Below are 18,304 nucleotides of genomic sequence, written 5' to 3'. Positions count from 1 at the left end.
TCTGACAGTTCTCCCTGGAACCGTATTCACTTCTGCTTTTCCTGCTATATCAGGCAGGTTGTTCCATTTAGCAGAGAGCCTTTGAGAAGGTAGGTGAAGGCAGGGATAGATTTAGTAAAGGCTCAAGGGGAAAGTGAAAACTGCGACTTAGACACACAGGCTTGCAGGGCAAGGGCAGGATCCTCCTTTGTAAATTTGCTCCTACTTTGTTAAAGCAGTTAGGTAGGACCAGCTTAGAGACCTGAGTTGATATAAAAAGCTTCATAGCGGGACTTCCCTGGCGGTCCAGTGGTTAAGAGTCTGCATTTCCACTGCAGGGGGCGCAGTTGCGATTCCCTGGTAGGGCAACTAAGATCCCACCTGCCGCACAGCGTGGCCAAAACAATAGAAGTTTCATAGCACTTCTGTTCCCTAGGAAAGGCTCCATGGAGAGGGAAGGAGGTGGTGAGACATCAGGGTAGATGAGACTACATTTAATCCAGAAAAGCCCCTAGATTCAGGAGCACGGGGCAGGGCCTTACTCACAGCTGCTTCTCTCTTTCCACTCATCCCCAAATGGGAGACCAACTGCCTGGCAGCTTGTGGCTCAACTCCAGAGGATCGATACAGCCCACAGGGCTGGGGGCTAGCGGGAACAAGGTTTTAGTCCTTTCTCTGGAGCTTCCACCGTTGCCCCAATAGCCAGTTCACCCTTTCTCTGGGGAGGATGATGTTTAGGCTCTTTATTTACCTGCTGCCTTTCATCTGCAATCTACAAACACTTTTAATAACACCAACTGTTAGTTTAGTGCTTCTCCCCTAGGAGTCTAAAATACTTCCTATAGAGGATCTCTTTTATCTTTGTGACAGTCCCAGACAGGAGGGTGGGGACATGATTATACCTCTTCCCATAAGGAAGAGAGTACAAGGTGGGTAAGGGAGATGAGAAAGTACGGCCGGGTGGAAGCCAGGAGTCCTGACTCCTCAGCAGGGCTTGATGCTCGCTGTGTTTCTTTGGAAGGATGAGAACAGGACTCTGAACTGGCCTGTAACTTAGGAGCTTGATTTCGTCCTTAGTCCCTAAGCAGCAGCCTCCCCAGGCCTGCTGGAGCTTGCTTAGCACCCAGGAAAGAGCCCATGTGCTTGGTTTTCCACTGGGAGCTTGGGCTGAGCCTGTGAATCTTGCTACTGTCAAAAGCGGGGCACCTGAAAAGGTGACCACAGTGACCCTTTTGCCCCAGGCAGGCTCACCAGCCTGCCTCTACTCTAGCCAGTGCCCCAGCTCTGGGCTAACAAAGCCAGGGCCAAAGAACAAAAGAGCAAGCTGCTCCCATATACTTGGAAGGATGAGACTCACATTCCTGTAGCCTCAGCTATTTGGTTTGAAGAAAGGCAGTTTACACAGTGAGCAGGAGGCTGGTTTTGGTCACCACCACACACCACTCTTTCCTGTTTGAAAAGCTCATTGGGCTCTGGGATGAGAAACTTTCAAGTGGCCCCGCACACCCCCATCTAGCCTTAGGGGTCACTACAGCTGCCTCCTCTGCTCCCCCTTCCTACCCTCTTGGCTGCTGGCGCCCATGACCTTCCACCAGGAGGCACTGCTTTTCTCTGGCCCTGAAAGCGCCGCAGGAGGAGGAGCTGGGGCTCTGAGCCCCTGGGGGCCCAGGCCTGGCTCCTGCACTGCACCCCCCCGCCCCCTACCCCCACCCCAGGCTGACCCGCCTTCTTCTCACCCGCCTAGTTTTCTGGGCCTGGCTGCACCTGGGACCTGGACTCCTGCTTGTTTATCCAGAGAGCCTCCTGCCCTGTGCTGCCAGCAGCCCAGCTCCCCGTGCCAGCCTTCCCTGTGGCTGGCCAGTGTGTGGGCTGGCTTGTAAAAAGGAGTGAGTGGAGGCCCGGAAAACAGCTGCTGTGTGCACCGAGTAGTCTGTTAGCTGAGTCTCTACCTCCTTGAAGCCACAAGACAGAAAAATAGTAATGGTGAAGGAAAGGATGATCCTGTGGCTGAGGTCCCTCCCTGTGGGTGGAAAACACACGAGCAGGAGACGCACATAGGCACTTTTTTACTGAGTGCTTGCCCTGCGCTAGGTGTGATTAGGAGCAGGGGTTACAGAAAGAATGGGACACAGTCCTTGCTCTCAAGGAACTCCCGGACATTGGGAAAGGTGTGGCTTGCCTTCCTCCAGGCTCCTTCCCTCCCTGGAGCAGTGGGATGGGGCTGATGTGAACCTTGTTTAGGATAGGCAGGCTGGCCTGGAAGCTGAGTACCAGGAATGGGCCCAGATAACCTTGACTCCACCCTGGCAGTTGCCTCCACAACCCACGGCTGATGCCCTCATCCCTGGCACCTTGACCTGCCCCATCTCCAACCTCAGCTGCCCAGGTTACCTCAGCAAACAGCCCCCACGGGCACCAGGGAGTGAGTCAGAGTCCTGGGTCTCTTACCAACCCTTGGTTCCCACACCCAGGAATTCAGGGACCAAAATGCAGGTCTGAGTGCTTCAGGCAAGAGAGAGGAGCCACTAGGCCTTTCTAGCAAGAGAGAGACAACTAGAAGGCCGACTTCTAGAGAGAAATATATAAAGAGGCAGGAACTGTGGGGACCCAACATGAGACCAAGGGGCCTGCCCGAACTCACAGTCTGCTGGGAAGTTTAGTTATCAGCCGAGTACCGCCAATGGGGAAAACCACGCCTGGGAACTGACACCTTCCGTGTTACCCGTCCTGCTTTCCTTCCCTGAAGCGGTTCCGGTTTACCCAGGGTCCTGAGAACGCCGCCTCTCGCCATACCTCCCTCTGGGGGCCTGGGGCAGCCCTGGCTGCACTCCCAGGAGGAGTGTGACAGGCAGAGCTGGGACGGACCCTGGAGAAATATGCTGCAAGTCAGAGCCTGTGCCAGGATGAGGGGCGTGCTCCACTCCCCCAGCCACTTCTCAGCAAAGGGTTCCCCCAGAGCTCCTCCCAGATACACACAAAAGGGGGCGCCACCCTGCATCTCCAAGGAGGGAGGTCCTGATGGTGCTGGCATAGCCGCCTCTGACGTTGCCCTTTTAAGAGACCCCCCCCCCGCAACGGCGGCGGGCGTGCGGCCGGCAGGTTCTCCTTGCAGTACCCCAGCAAGTGCGGCGCCCCGTCTGCGGAAAGGAGGAGACAGGACGCCCACCTTGCCAGTCTCGACCTCTGGGTCCCCGGACCTGCGGGCAGAGGTAGGGGGTCCCAGCAACCTCTGATTCTGAGAAAACCCCTTTTTTCTAGAGGGGAAGTTCCTCTGTCGCGCTGTTCTCATTGGTTGGCTGGCGAGCCCTGCATTTTGGAGAGCGGTAGGGTCCTTCCCTTGGACCAGGGCTTCACTCCCCCTACACAAGCCTGCTGTCACAAATGGTCTGCAGAATTAATTTTACTGAGGTGTAAATTACTGATAAGATGGTGTGATCCTTTAGGGACACTTCTCTTTCCTTGTTTTTATTAAACCCTAAAGAAAGGGAAGAATTGAGCTCCCATTTAGAATAGCATTCATTCTCTCCTTCCATCTTGTCTCAGGGGGGAAAAAAAATTCTTTTTTTTTACTCTTTCTCCAAAACCAGCCTTGTGTACTTGTGCCCTGGATCTCGCCGCCTTTGGGAATTCCTGAGTCCCTGTTCCTCAGCCAGCTCTCTTTTCAACCTCTCTCTTCCTCTCCTATGCCTCCCCTCCCCACCCATTCCCCTCAACTACCAACCTACTTACACTTCCCCATCTTAAAACAGCCTTTCTGCCATCCAGCCTCTGCTGTCAAATTATGATCCCAACTGGCTCCTTTTCCTCAAAGAAAAATAAACCCTGGACACTCGTAGGTTCTGGTACGTCATCAACATTCCGGGTCCTCCTAGTCCCAACCCCTTCAGAGGGAAGGTAGAATGTTCCAGACTGAGGGAATAGCGTGAGGGAGCAGGAAGAAAGCCTGAATAGCTGGAGTGCAGAGGGTGAGGGGGATGTTGAGTTGGGGCTAGAGAAGTGGGCAGGACGAGGAGACAGGGCCTGCCCCGAAATGCTGGATTCCTGGGGCTCTTCCCTCTGGCTGCTCTATCTCTGTATGCTCTCCTGCTCTACATCCCCAATCCATCATCTCTCATTCACACATCTCTGGCTCTGGCCCACTCACCCCCAACACACACTGAGCATCTTCACCAGGATCCAAACCCGTAAGTCCAAAGTCTAACTCCCTATCTGATCCTCTGCTCCCACCCTCCTCTGGGTATTCAGCCACCCAAAACAAATACCCGGGAGTCACCCTGGACTACCCCCTCCTCTTCCCCAGCAGCCACACTGAATCTCTTCATCACCCGGATCTGGCCCCTTGGCAGCCTAGTCCTCAGCTGCAGCACAGACTCCCCTCCTCCTGGACTGTTACAACCGCCTCGCGTCTGCCAGACCCCAGCCCCTCCTTCAGGTGCAGCCTCCCCGCTGTGGCCGAGGGTACAGCCACGTCATGCCCTCACCCCCACCCCCGCCGAAACGCTTCAGCTGACTCCCTCAACCTAGGAAGTAAAGTCCAGACTTCTCAGCCAGATCCGGATTCATCAAACTGTGGCCACAGTTCAGATTAGCAGTCTCTTCTGCTCTTCTTTTCCCTACCGTGAGCCCTGCTTCAGCCCTAGGGGACTACTCACCTCTCCCAGCACTGACCATGCAATGCCCCCTCCTTATCTGCTCACGCTGTTCCCTCTACCCCAGTGCCTCTCCTCCTGCCTGTCCCTGGAATTCCTCCTTCCCCTTCAAGGTGATTCAAATGTCGCCTCCTTTACAATGCCTTCTCTAACTTCTCCCACCCTCACACAGAGATATTAATGAATACGGCTCTACCACAGCATTTGCCTCTGTCCACGTTAGACTGGTTGCTCCTTGAGGCCAGAGCTGGAGTCTTGTTCATTTGTGTCCCTCTCACACCTAGTCCGGTGCCTGGAGCATGGCTAGGGCTGGACAGGGCTGTCTCCTCGGCCTGCTCTGATAAACTTAACTAAGTTATTACAGATGTTGCTTTGGGATTTGCTCCTCGCAGCTCAATCTCAGGCTCCATCTCTTCCCGTCTGTGCTCAGGAGCCAAAAATGATCTCAACTGGATCTTAGATGGACTGTGCATCTGTATGGAATGCTTGGGCCTATTGAGCCACTCTCCGCAAACAGTGCCAGCACCGCGGGCTGAAACTATCATGGGTTACGGTATCCAATGCCACCTTTTGAGTCCCAAAGAAAATCTGTCTAACTTGGCTGGGACATCAGGCTTACAACTCCTGGCTGCAGCTGGCATTGGGAATACAGTTTTGTGATTAATGTGAATGAGTTCAGGGCCGCCCAAAGAGAACCCTGCAGACCCAACTGGCCTCCCAGATGGTGGTTCAAGGAATGAAGGGACCACCTGGTCACTCCTCTATGCCATTCGTCACTTCATCCATCCATCCATCCACCCATCCATCCACTTGACTAGAATTTACTGAGTGCCTGCTACGTATCAGGTGCCATGCTAGGTACTAACTAGGTATTTAAGGCAAACGTGTTCTCCCTGCTCCTGGAGCTTACAGCTAGTGGGTAAGACAGCTGTTAACCGAGTAAATTAACAAATAAATACTTTCTGTAGTAACAAACTTCAATATGTGCCATAAAGGAGGGGATATTTAAGACTGCCACATTCAGCAGCTGGAAGGAAGGCAGGGTGCCCAGAACAGAGTGAAGGGGGAGGAGTAAGAAGGGGCTGGGCCACGCCATCCAGGGCTTTGTGGACCCCTATGAAGTTGGCTTTTATTCAAGGCACAATCAGAAAGCCCGGTGCAGGGTTATTAGGAAGAGAGCGATATGCTCAGATTCATACTTCACAGTACTACTCGCCAAAGGACACCAGGAGGAGTCCTTTATTCGGAAAAATCCAGAATGTGGCACATTCAACAAGAGAACTAGCCTGGACTTTTCAAACAGTCAATATCACAGAAAAGAAAGAAGGAAGGAAGGTAGCAAGGAAGGAAGAAAAGAAGGAAGGGAACTAAAGCGACATGTGGCCAAATGTAATGCATAAACTTCTGGTTTAAAAGTACAGCCATCAAAGACCTTTGAGGGACAAGACGGAATTTGTATCAGACCGGACATAAGATGACACCGGAATCATCACTCGAGTTCCTGGGTGTGGCAGCGGTCCCCTGACTCAGGGCTCTGGGCTGACTGAGGCTCTGACTCAGGCACGGCACACTGAGGGGGCGAGGGTGGAAGCCCCATGATGTTTGCACCTCGCTTGCACTTTGTTCTCCAAACACTGAGAGAAAGCATAGTGCTGACGACGATTGAACCTGAGTGGAGAGTATCCGGGGGATACGTTGTACCGTTTTGGCAATTTTTCTGAATGCTAGACATTTTCTAAAATAAAAAATTGGGGGAGCCCCCGCTTGCCACAACTAGAGAAAGCCCTCGTACAGAAACGAAGACCCAACACAGCAAAAATAAATAAATTAAAAAAAAAAAATTGGGGGAGTGTGTTTTCAATCTAAAAAATGTTTATTAATTTAAAAAGTTTAAAAGATTGCTTAGGTGGCTGAATGGTGACTGGTTTGGAGGGGAAGCAACCTCACGAAGGATCCATGCAACTCTGGTTGAGCACCCCCTCTGTGCCAGGCATGGAGATGGGGGCTGAGAAACACACGCACTGTGAAGAAAAGTGCAGGGCAGCAGATGGGCATGCAGGCGAGTGTGGACAGGAGAACACGCAGGTCCTGCCCCCCGCGCCCCCACCGGGGCTGCTGGCCTGTGGTCCTTTATCGGCAGCCGGGGCCTCTCCCCACCTCTCTCCTGTCAGAGAAACTGCCCCGCCCACCCACCAAAGGTCACCTCGACCTCTGCCACCAGCAGCCTCCCTCCACACCTCTCCTTCCAAGCAGGCCATTGGTCCCAGAATTTCAGCTCACAAGGATCTACCCATGACAGAGATCACCTGGTTCTTCCCAGTCTGGCCCTGTCTGGCCCTTCAGTGTGCTGGGCCACAACACACCCGCCCCAGTCTTTTTTCATTTTTTTTTTGGCCATGCGATGCGGCTTTCGGGATCTTAGTTCCCCGACCAGGCATTGACCCCGACCCTGGTAGTGAAAGCACCGAGTCCTAACCACTGGATGGCCAGGGAATTCCCACACCCACCCCAGTCTTGGCTTCGGTGACACTCACATTTCACTCATTCATAGTTTATCTGGAGCCAGATAATCTGGAGCTTAATCTGGAGCCAAATTGCCTGGGTTCCAATCCCAGGTCTGCCATTTACTAGCTGTGTAACCTTGGAGAAAACCCTTTGCCTGTAGGTTAAAGGAGTTTGCCGATGAATTCATCTGGCCAGGAATGCAGTTCCTGATTCTTCAAGAGGCAACCCAAGTCCTACCTCCTCCAAGAGGCAGACTGAGATTTCCTCAACCTTCACTGCTCCCTCCTCTGAATTCCTTTAGCCTTTTCTATCTCAGCTGCTCCTGGAGCACTTCACCCACACTACCTTGTTCAGTTGAGAGCCACATCTTATGCATGTGTGTATTTTCCGTAGACCTGGGGGACCCTCAGGAAGCAGCATGGGTGAGGAAGTCCATTGGAACTGGAGGACAGCCTGGGCTCTCCCCGCAGGTCACTTTCCCTCCCAAGGTTTGGACTAGAAGAGCAGTAATTTCCATTTGAAGAGACTCCAGGATCTTGCTGCACCTTGGTTTTCTCCCATGTGGGAGGGAGATCTAAAGGTTCCTTAAGGTGGAAAGTTCCATGAAATAGGCAGACCTTCCCCTAGGGGGTCAAGGAGGACACCACCAAGACAAGCCCTAGTTTGAGACACCATGATGCGTAGAAGACCTGGAAGTTTCTGTCCTGCTTTTGGTAGGGAGAAGCGGCTGAGCAGGGGAGAGTGGACTGGGGAGGCAGTTCTGTCCTGTGCCCCTTGGGGGCAGGGCAGGGAGACCACGAAGGACTATCTGCCAAACGTGCCTGGAGAGGAAGGGAGGGGTTCCTTGCATCCCCAGCCTGTCTGTCCTTGGGCAGAAAGGCCCTTCGCAGGGAAAGGGGCTTCCCACAGCCGTGCCGCCTCCGCTCTAGGCTCCAGAATCAAGTTCTCCAGCCAAGGCTGCTGCGCTCTCCTACCCAGCAAGCTTATTTTAGTACAAAGGGAGAGAGATGAATGGAGGGCTGCAGTTTCTGCAAGCGTTGGCTTGGGCCTGCAGCAGAAATGAGTCTCATTACCCAATCCCAATTCAAAGGATAATTAACAGATGGTATAATTTCCGAGCATTCTCCGCGCCACATGGCTATTAGGTGAAGAGCAAAATGCTTACGCAGCCCCTAGATCCTCCCAAACCACAGAGTCAAAGGGAGTCCGGAGAGGCAGAGCCCCGTGGAGGGCACTTAAGCCATCCTTCTGTGTCTGGAGCTGCCCTTGGCCTTGTTCATCTTCAGTCAGAGAAGAGGGCACTTCCCTGAGTCGTGGGTCCCCCGCCCACTTCCTTCTCCTCATCCAGTCCACTACCATTGCCAGGAGTCTAGTCTAACCCGAATCCCTCTTGCTGTCACCAAAGCTCATCTCCTTTCCTTTTCCCTGGGGAGAAAGAAGAAAGCTGATTTCTCATTCTTGGCATCACTCTGTGGTCATACGGAAGTTCCCTGGGCTGGGGCCTCTGAGAGGGGATTCACAGCTCTCCTGCTGTGACCCACTGAGAGTGACACTGCTGTGGCCAGAGTGCCGTGTTGGAAGAGAGCATCTGGCCCCATGCTTTTCAAACTGGGTTCCTCCAGACCCTCAAGCTCCACAGGGGGCCCAGAGGTGTGCTCCTTGGGGAGCAGTGGGGATGTGGCAAGACCTGACGCCCACTTCAACCCAGCAGCACTACTTCTATCTGCTTTATATTCTGGGCTTCTACTTTAGATTTCATTGAAAAAAGGATTCCACTGTTAAATTAATTTTTGAAATTATTGAGCTTATTCGATCCCCTCATTTTACAAAAGGAAATTGAGGCACAAGCATTTGACCGAGGTCACACAGCTAGAGGGTGGTGGGCTGGGACTGGAAAAGCCCTGGCTTCCTCCACAGGCCAGGCCTCAGACCACCAGTCCCAGCCCCTCGCTGCTCATACAGTTGGCCCTGGATCCCTGGTTGAGGTATGAGAGACGGAAGTCCCTTTGAATCATCCTCCACCTCCCTTGCCTGGCTCTTCTTCAAGGTCCAGCTTCCATGCCTTGACCTCCTCCAGGAGCCCCGGAATCTCCCACACCCCTTCAAGTGGCACGTCCAGTCTGAAGGCCTGCTCTGTGAAGAGGCCCCCCCGAGCCCCATGCACTGGGCAGGGCTGTTTGCTGTCACAAAGCTGTGTGTAGAAGGAGGGGAGTGGCAGCTGGACGTTGATGGAGAAGGAGGCAGGGGGCAAGAGGTCATGTCTCCAGACAAGAGGCCCTATGGGGCATTGAGAATCACTGGTCTAGGACCCAGGAAGCCTGAGTTAAAACTTGGCTCCACCCCTATCCAGCCTTGTGACCCTGTACAAGTTTCACCCTCTCTGGACCTCAGAACCTGCTAATATTAGCATGTTTATACCAGCTGGCTTTTGCTCTGACATTCCCAGCTTACCTCCCCCTGAAAAGCCCAGGTGGCATCCAAGCTGAGGCTGAGGTCATTCTGTACTGTATGCTGCAGCTGGACCCCAAGGGGGCAGCCTGATTAGATCACAACTTTGCTGAGGGGTCTGAGGAGGTGTGGGCTCAGGACCTCACTGTGTGTTTGCAGGGAAGTGGGGTGTCTCTCGGGCATATGGGGGAGGATTTATACTATTGAACAGGGCCGTTTTAGCTCAGTCTGACCCAGACCTGTGGAGGGGACAGCAGCAAGGGCTCCTATCAGCAGCCAGCGGCGTCCAGCCTTGTTGGGTGGCGTGACGTGGGCACTTGGCCTCCGAGAGTCCTTCAGAAGGTTTTGAAAACCTCTAAACATACTTAGGGTACTGCCACCATTATTATCATTTGCTGTCTGGCTTCTGATTGTTAATTCCTCTCTAGACTGTTGTAGGAATGTGGCATCGGCCCAGGGTCAGGCCTGGGGTGGGATTGGGGTGGGAGAAGGGGGTCTGGACTGCTTGAATTCTGCAGCACTGGTGCGGAGGACGGCGCTGGGTGGGGCCCACCTCCTTCGGTGCGGCTGGCGTCGCCACTTTAAGGCGGCGGCGGCGCGAGCAGGTCTATGGTAATGAGCCGCCGCTGCTGCCGCCGCCGCCGCCGCCGCCGCCGCTGCCGCTGCTCTGCAGAGCTCGCCCGCCCGCCTGGGAGGCGAGGGAGCGTGGGGCTGGGCCCGGGGCCGCGGCGACAGCAGCAGCAGCAGCGGCGGGGACGCGGGGCACGAGCGGGCGGCGCTGGGCCGTCGGGGGCGGCCGGGGCCGGGCCGGGGTCCGGGTGCGCAGCTCCGCGGGAGCAGGTGGGCTATCCCGCGGGAGCGAGGAACACTCCGAGGATCTGGGGGCCGGCAGGGCCAAGGGCGCGCGGGGTCCGCGGGCGCAGGTGGCGAGAGCCGGGTGTGCCAGTGGAGGCGCGGCGCCAGCCCGTGGTGGTCGGTGTGACCGGGGCGCGGGCCCGGCTCAGGGAACGGTGGGAGCCCGGCCTCCGGTGAGGCATCAAGGAGCAGGCCCCCGGGGACTGGCGCCCTGGCCTGGGCATGAGGCGCGGCGGGGCGGGCAGGAGCGGGAGGAGGAGCCGCCGCCGCCGCCGTTGACCCGGCCGGCCGGGAAGAGGGAGAGATGCGGAGCCCGGCGGCCCGCGCCCCACTTCCAACACCACTGCCGCTGCTACTGCTCCTGCTGCCGCCACTACTGGGAGACCAGGTGGGGCCCTGTCGTTCCCTGGGGCCCGGGGGACGCGGTTCCTCGGGGGCCTGCGCTCCCGTGGGCTGGCTCTGTCCAGCCTCATCCTCGAACCTCTGGCTCTACACCAGCCGCTGCAGGGATGCGGGGACGGAACTGACTGGCCATCTGGTGCCCCACCATGATGGTCTGAGGGTCTGGTGTCCAGAATCCGGGGCCCACATCCCCTTGCCGCCAGCGCCCGAAGGCTGCCCCTGGAGCTGTCGTCTTCTGGGCGTTGGAGGCCACCTTTCCCCACAGGGCAAACTTGCCCTGCCCCATGAGCACCTGTGCTTAAAGGCCCCACGGCTGAGATGCCAGTCCTGTAAGCTGGTGCAGACCCCAGGGTTCAGGGCAGGGGAAAGCTCGGCAGAAGCGTCCATGGGTGGACGTCGGAAGAGGAATGTGAATACAGCCCCCCAGTTTCAGCCCCCCAGCTACCAGGCCACAGTGCCCGAGAACCAGCCAGCAGGTACCCCTGTGGCATCTCTGCGGGCCATCGACCCAGATGAGGGTGAGGCAGGTCGGCTTGAGTACACTATGGATGCCCTCTTCGATAGCCGCTCCAACCATTTCTTCTCCCTGGACCCAATAACCGGTGCAGTAACCACAGCCGAGGAGCTGGATCGTGAGACCAAGAGCACCCATGTCTTCAGAGTCACGGCGCAGGATCACGGCATGCCCCGACGCAGTGCCCTGGCCACGCTCACCATCTTGGTGACTGATACCAATGATCACGACCCTGTTTTTGAGCAGCAGGAGTACAAGGAGAGCCTCAGGGAGAACCTGGAGGTGGGCTATGAGGTGCTCACCGTCAGAGCCACAGATGGTGACGCCCCTCCCAATGCGAATATTCTGTACCGCCTGCTGGAAGGGCCTGGGGGCAGCCCCTCTGAAGTCTTTGAGATTGACCCTCGCTCTGGGGTAATACGAACCCGTGGCCCTGTGGATCGGGAAGAGGTGGAATCCTACCAGTTGACAGTGGAAGCAAGTGATCAGGGTCGGGACCCCGGTCCACGGAGTGCCACAGCTGCTGTTTTCCTGTCTGTGGAGGATGATAATGACAATGCCCCCCAGTTCAGCGAGAAGCGCTATGTGGTCCAGGTGCGGGAGGACGTGACCCCAGGAGCTCCGGTACTCCGGGTCACAGCCTCGGATAGAGACAAGGGCAGCAATGCCCTGGTGCATTACAGCATCATGAGTGGCAATGCGCGGGGACAGTTTTACTTAGATGCCCAGACTGGGGCTCTGGACGTGGTGAGCCCTCTTGACTATGAGACGACCAAGGAATACACCCTACGGGTTCGAGCACAGGATGGCGGCCGCCCCCCTCTCTCCAACGTCTCCGGCTTGGTGACAGTGCAGGTCCTGGATATCAATGACAATGCTCCCATCTTCGTCAGCACCCCCTTCCAGGCTACTGTCCTGGAGAGTGTCCCCTTAGGCTACCTGGTTCTCCATGTCCAAGCCATCGATGCTGATGCTGGTGACAATGCCCGCCTGGAATACCGCCTTGCGGGGGTCGGGCATGACTTCCCCTTCACCATCAACAATGGCACAGGCTGGATCTCCGTGGCTGCTGAGCTGGACCGGGAAGAGGTTGACTTCTACAGCTTTGGAGTAGAAGCCCGCGACCATGGCACCCCAGCACTCACTGCCTCGGCCAGTGTCAGCGTGACCATCCTGGATGTCAATGACAATAACCCGACCTTTACCCAACCAGAGTACACGGTGCGGCTCAACGAGGATGCGGCCGTGGGCACCAGCGTGGTGACGGTGTCGGCCGTGGACCGTGATGCCCACAGTGTCATCACCTACCAGATCACCAGCGGCAACACCCGAAACCGCTTCTCCATCACCAGCCAGAGTGGGGGGGGGCTGGTGTCCCTCGCCCTGCCGCTGGACTACAAGCTGGAGCGGCAGTACGTGCTGGCTGTTACTGCCTCCGATGGCACACGACAGGACACAGCACAAGTGGTGGTGAACGTCACCGACGCTAACACCCATCGTCCCGTGTTTCAGAGCTCTCACTACACGGTGAATATTAATGAGGACCGGCCAGCAGGCACCACGGTGGTGCTGATCAGTGCCACAGATGAGGACACAGGTGAGAATGCCCGCATCACCTACTTTATGGAGGACAGCATCCCTCAGTTCCGCATCGATGCAGATACAGGTGCTGTCACCACCCAGGCCGAGCTGGATTATGAGGACCAGGTGTCCTACACCCTGGCTATCACTGCCCGGGACAATGGCATTCCCCAGAAGTCTGACACCACCTACCTGGAGATCCTGGTGAATGATGTGAATGACAATGCCCCTCAGTTTCTGCGGGACTCCTACCAGGGCAGTGTCTATGAGGATGTGCCCCCCTTCACCAGTGTCCTGCAGATCTCGGCCACTGACCGTGATTCTGGCCTTAACGGCAGGGTCTTCTACACCTTCCAAGGAGGCGATGATGGAGATGGTGACTTTATCGTAGAGTCCACGTCAGGCATTGTGCGAACACTGCGGAGGCTGGATCGTGAAAATGTGGCCCAGTACGCCTTGCGGGCATATGCAGTGGACAAGGGGATGCCTCCAGCTCGCACGCCCATGGACGTGACGGTCGCTGTGTTGGATGTGAACGACAATCCACCTGTTTTTGAGCAGGATGAGTTTGATGTGTTTGTTGAAGAGAACAGCCCCATTGGGCTGGCTGTGGCCCGCGTCACAGCCACGGACCCTGACGAAGGCACTAATGCCCAGATCATGTACCAGATCGTGGAGGGCAACATCCCTGAGGTCTTCCAGCTCGACATCTTCTCTGGGGAGCTGACCGCTCTGGTGGACTTGGACTACGAGGACCGGCCTGAATACATCCTGGTCATCCAGGCCACGTCGGCCCCCCTGGTGAGCCGGGCTACAGTGCACGTCCGCCTGCTTGACCGCAATGACAACCCACCGGTGCTGGGCAACTTTGAGATCCTTTTCAACAACTACGTCACCAACCGCTCGAGCAGCTTCCCCGGGGGTGCCATCGGCCGGGTGCCTGCCCACGACCCTGACATCTCCGACAGCCTGACTTACAGCTTCGAGCGGGGAAACGAACTCAGCCTGGTCCTGCTCAACGCGTCCACGGGCGAGCTGAGGCTGAGTCGGGCACTAGACAACAACCGACCTCTGGAGGCCATCATGAGCGTGCTGGTGTCAGGTAAGGAAGGGCCCAGGTGACATGGGGATGGGGGTGGCCCGTGGGGGAGGGCCTGGAGAGCCATTCAAGGCGGAACTGCTGACCCGCCTCTGTCCCCGGTACTGGCCCGGCGGTTGAGGGGTGAGAAGCAGCTTGGGAAGGAGCCCTAGACATCCTGGCAGCTGTGCTGGCCCTGCCCGCTGCCCCGGGCTGCAAGACCTGGCTGCTTCGGTTGGCCGCCCCCTGCCTACCAGCCTGTGACGTGGTGGGGAAGCGTTGTGAGGCTGCCCTGGTGACGGCTGCCAAGAATTGTGAAAAAAGGCGCGTGGAGGACTGGGGTCCGGGAGAGCTGGGGGAGGGATGGAGAGGACCGTGGCCAGGAGAGGCGAGCCGGCGGTTCAGCGCCCCTTCACGCCCGCCCACCGGGGTCTCCCTGTGATCTCATACAGCCTCTGACAGAGCTGAGGCCGGGGGGCACAGGGTTGCCACTTCGGGGTCAGGACCCTGCAGTCGGGCCCCTTCTGGCTCCCGGCTGAGCCGCAGACCGGCTGAGGGGGACTTTGTCTAGGACATTCTTTTCCCTCCAGGCAGAAAGAGCCTGGCCCGGCTCCCCCTTCAGAGCTCCCACAGGAAGTGAGGCCACAGCTCATTGTCTCTGTCCAAACAGACCCCACTGTCAGAGGTTGTGGTTCGGGGTCCGGCTTGGGGGAGGGGCTGCAAGCCCGGGGCAGGCTGCAGCCTTCTGGGTCCCCTTGCTGCCCCACGGGCTGGCTGTTCTCAGACGCCAGGCCTTCCCCGCAGGCCGTGAGAGCCTGGGCTCAGGGGATGGGGTGTGGGGACCGCAATGGGCCAGGGGATTGGTGGCCTCTGAGGGCACAGCCCCCTGATCCAGTGGTGAGAGAACAGAATCCTGGGGCATGGGAGCCTGGCCGGGACCTAGGCCGGGCATTCCAGCTGCTTGGCCAAGCGCTCAGCCTGCAGACTCCCTGGACAGAAGGGCTGGGGGAGGAGAGTTGGGGTGGGGACGACATCCTGTCTCTTCTGTCAGCTGCAGGGAGTGGGCAGCAGCAGCAGCAGCAAGGAGGGGGCCAGCCCCAGGTTGCTGAACCCCTTCCCCAAGCCTGGGAACAACTGGGACCCTTATGAGGGCTCACTGTTAGCTGTGCCCTGGGGATGGGTGGGTCAGGGTACCCTCACTCCAGACACATCAGGGAGGGGAGAAAGAGAAGAGCCTGCCGGGCCTCACTTCCACCCTGGGGAGTCTGGGCCAGGATGGGAGTGAGAGGCGTGCAAGACACAGGGTGTGGCTTCAGCTCCCCACCCCCTCCACTCATGGTCCTTCCGGGGACTCATGACTCCCCTCCCCACTCCTCAGGTGGCCATCAGAGCCAGGGCACATGAGCTTTTAGAGGTCACGGACAAGGCTCTGTGCATCTTGAAGCCTCAGTTCCTCTCCAGGAGGAGTAAGTGGGAGCTGGAGCTCCCCTATCTTGTCCTTCTCTGTGCTGGGAGGCAGGGGGAAGGAGTGGAGAGGAAGGGCCTCTCCCTCCTGTCCGTCCCCAGTCCGCCCTAGGTGATGGAGGGATGGGCAGAGGCTCCACCCAGCCTTCGTGCTCCTACCAGAGCAGAGCCCCAGACCTCAGCTCCCCTAGAATAGAGGGGGAGGCCTCGGCTGACCCTCCAGCCCTAGCCCCACCCTCTCCCCTCAGCCCTGACCCTTGGAGGCAGTCACCACGGCAACCCCAAAGTTCAGGGAGGCTGGGGTGAGGGGGATTGACTCCTACTGCCCCTTTGTTTTCCTTCTCCTGTTCTTTGTCTCTTCTTTCTTTCCCGCCTCTGCCCCTGGGGGCCCTTCTGCACGGCCCCCTCCATTGCCCTCTCCCCATCTCCTGTGTGACTCTCTCCTGCTTTCCCACTTTCTCCACTGCTGGCTCTTTTCCTGGGCCTTTGTCTGCCCCTGTTTGGTCTCTGTGTTTATGCCTCTCTGATTTCCCCCTCTCTTGTTCCCTGTGGCTGCAGCTGCCCCAGCTTGGGCCGGATGGCTCCCCTGAAGCCTGAATTCTCCTTGCCTCTTCCTTACCCTGCTAGGACACACCGGAGCTCCTGTCCATGGCCTGGTCATTCCCCAGAGTGGCAGACCCCCTCCAGGCCTACAACTCCCACTGGCACATCTGCCAGGGGAAGAGGGGCTTGGAGTCTGATTCTGCCACAGTCTGGGACTTGGCACTTTTCCAGGTGTGGCAGGTTGGGTTCTAGACACAGGTGGGGTTTCCTGGAGTCAGGGCCCATCCCACCCCTTTCCTTCCCAGGAGGATGGCTCAGGTAATGCAACCCCCCACCCCTGTTTCCACCGTTACCTTTTGCACCTGAGGGGTGACCCAGGTCAAGGCAGGAGAGAGGAACAAAGAAGCAGCAGAGAGCAGTAGGTTGACTGCTGGGATGGGGGAAAATAGCGGAGGGGGCAGGTGGCCACAGATGGTGGACCAGATGGGAAGCAACAGAGACACACTGGGCAAGGGGCGCAGGCGGAGCCTGGGATGACGGAGGGGGGACATAGGGAGGAGTGCTTGTTCCCAGGGCTGAGTGGTGGCGAGGTTTCTCTTGACTGCCCCCTCCCCTCCCTGATTAGTTAGAAGTACTCTGTGTGGATTCTTGGGCTGCATTCTGCCCGGAGGGACTATGCCACCAAGGAATAACGGCACCAGGTACACAAGAGCCCTGTGCCAGCTCCATAACTAAGTGCAGGGGGGTCTGAAAGCGGGAGAACAGTAGAGCCTGAGGTCATAAATCTGGGCAGGCTTCCTGGAAAAGGTGAGTTTAGAGCGGGTTAGAAAACCAGGAGGGCTGTGGGCTGGTGTCTGGATAGGCCAGGTAGGAAGGAACAGCTTGTTCAGTAGCAGCAAGTCAAGAGAAGGAGGAGCAAGTGAGTGATGACAAACAGGCTTGCTGGTGAGAGCAGGCGGGCCTTGCATTCTCAAGCAATGCGGCTGGAGGGCAGGTGGGCAGTGGGCCGAGGACATGGCTGAGATGGGTGTCTGGCTTTAGCCTTCCCAGCCGCCAGTGCAGTTAGCCACCTCAAGTCGCTGTGACACAGAAGCAGGATCTGTTCCCAGATCCCTTTCCTACTCCCACCCCACCCCTGAAATACCAACTCCTGTCCCATTCCTGCTAGGGTGTCCTTTTTAATAGCTACCCGGGCCCCTCCTGCTGTGTTTTAAAGACCCTTTCTTCATTATGGAGACCAAATAAATTCTCATGAACATCTTACTGAACACCTACTATGCGTAGGACATTGTAGTAAATAAAAAAGATGAATATCCTTTATAGCCCTGCCAAGCCATTTCCCTCTCCCCTTGGCCTCCAGCTTTCATTTTGAGCTAAATAAAATCCATTGCCATGTATTTGTGCATTCAGGTGTATATGGTATTTCGGGGCTTAGGGTGTGTAGGTGGAGTGAGAAGCCAGAGTGTTAGTACTTAGCTGTTTATAGGTGAGTGTGTGGCCTGGGGGTGTGGCAGGCACTCGGCTATAATGCGGTTAGCCAAGTGGGCGATGAGTAGCCAGAGGCCCTAGGGCCGGAGGAGAGGTCAGCCCACTGGGGCTCTTGTCTGGGGCTCAGGGTGGAGAGCTGCCCAGGCCCTTCCATCTCTGACCCCCAGAACGCCACAGCATCAGGCCAGTGGGTGGTGCTACCACCCGTAAGGTGGCTCAGCTGGATTTCCTGGGGTGGGGCCCCCCAGGCTACCCTCTGCAGCCCAGAGAGTTGGGCGGGAAAAATGCTTTGTGTGGGGCGTTGCCATGGGGATAGCGGGCCTAAGCCCAAGCAGCCGTGGGGCTCAGTGGGAGGGGGACTGGGTGGCCCACTGACCCAGTTCACCCTCCATTCTCTACTGCAGTGGGGGAGGGGGAACATGGCCAGGGTCAGAGTTATGGTAGTGTTGAGAAATAGAGGCTGAGGGGGCAGAAGGATTATATCTGTGGGTCTCTCATGGTACTCTGGGCCCTGTAGGAAGGTAAGAAAAAGGCGAAATAAGATTCTTGTGCAGGAAGGCACCTGGTCTGGTATAAGGGAGCAGGACCTGTGGCTTGGGCAGGGAAAGGTGCACAAATATTAAAAGATGTGTCCGTGCTTCACAACAGAGGGTTTCTGGGAAGTATGCAATAAGAAGTTCTGAAAATCAATCCCCTTAAGTGCCCATGTGGGCTGAGCCGTCATGGAGTGACTCTCCCTCAGGTGAGGTACACATACCTCCTGGGGCACCTTTATGCCAATTAGAAAAGAGGACCCTT

The 18,304-nt window shown here is 56.9% G+C and overlaps 1 protein-coding gene across 7 annotated transcripts in view; it reads left to right on the top strand.

Annotated features, from left to right (window-relative positions):
- Positions 1–10,250: 10,250 nt before the first annotated feature.
- CELSR2 (cadherin EGF LAG seven-pass G-type receptor 2) overlaps positions 10,251–18,304 on the top strand; it is a 25,059-nt gene continuing 17,005 nt past the window's right edge. For 3 of the 7 annotated variants that reach the window (XM_033862445.2, XM_033862440.2, XM_033862433.2), the window contains exon 1: positions 10,259–14,035. In XM_033862445.2, the coding sequence (XP_033718336.1) occupies positions 10,741–14,035 (3,295 nt within the window). In that variant the 5' untranslated portion in view covers positions 10,259–10,740. Of the gene's footprint in view, positions 14,036–18,304 lie in introns of all 7 variants that reach the window. The other 4 variants (XR_004527905.2, XM_033862447.2, XM_033862451.2 and 1 more) reach the window with 3 other exon arrangements.

This window comes from Tursiops truncatus, chromosome 1 (assembly GCF_011762595.2).
Source record: "Tursiops truncatus isolate mTurTru1 chromosome 1, mTurTru1.mat.Y, whole genome shotgun sequence".
In the NCBI taxonomy this organism is placed as follows: domain Eukaryota; kingdom Metazoa; phylum Chordata; class Mammalia; order Artiodactyla; family Delphinidae; genus Tursiops; species Tursiops truncatus.
This window is presented reverse-complemented; position numbering and strand designations above follow the sequence as displayed.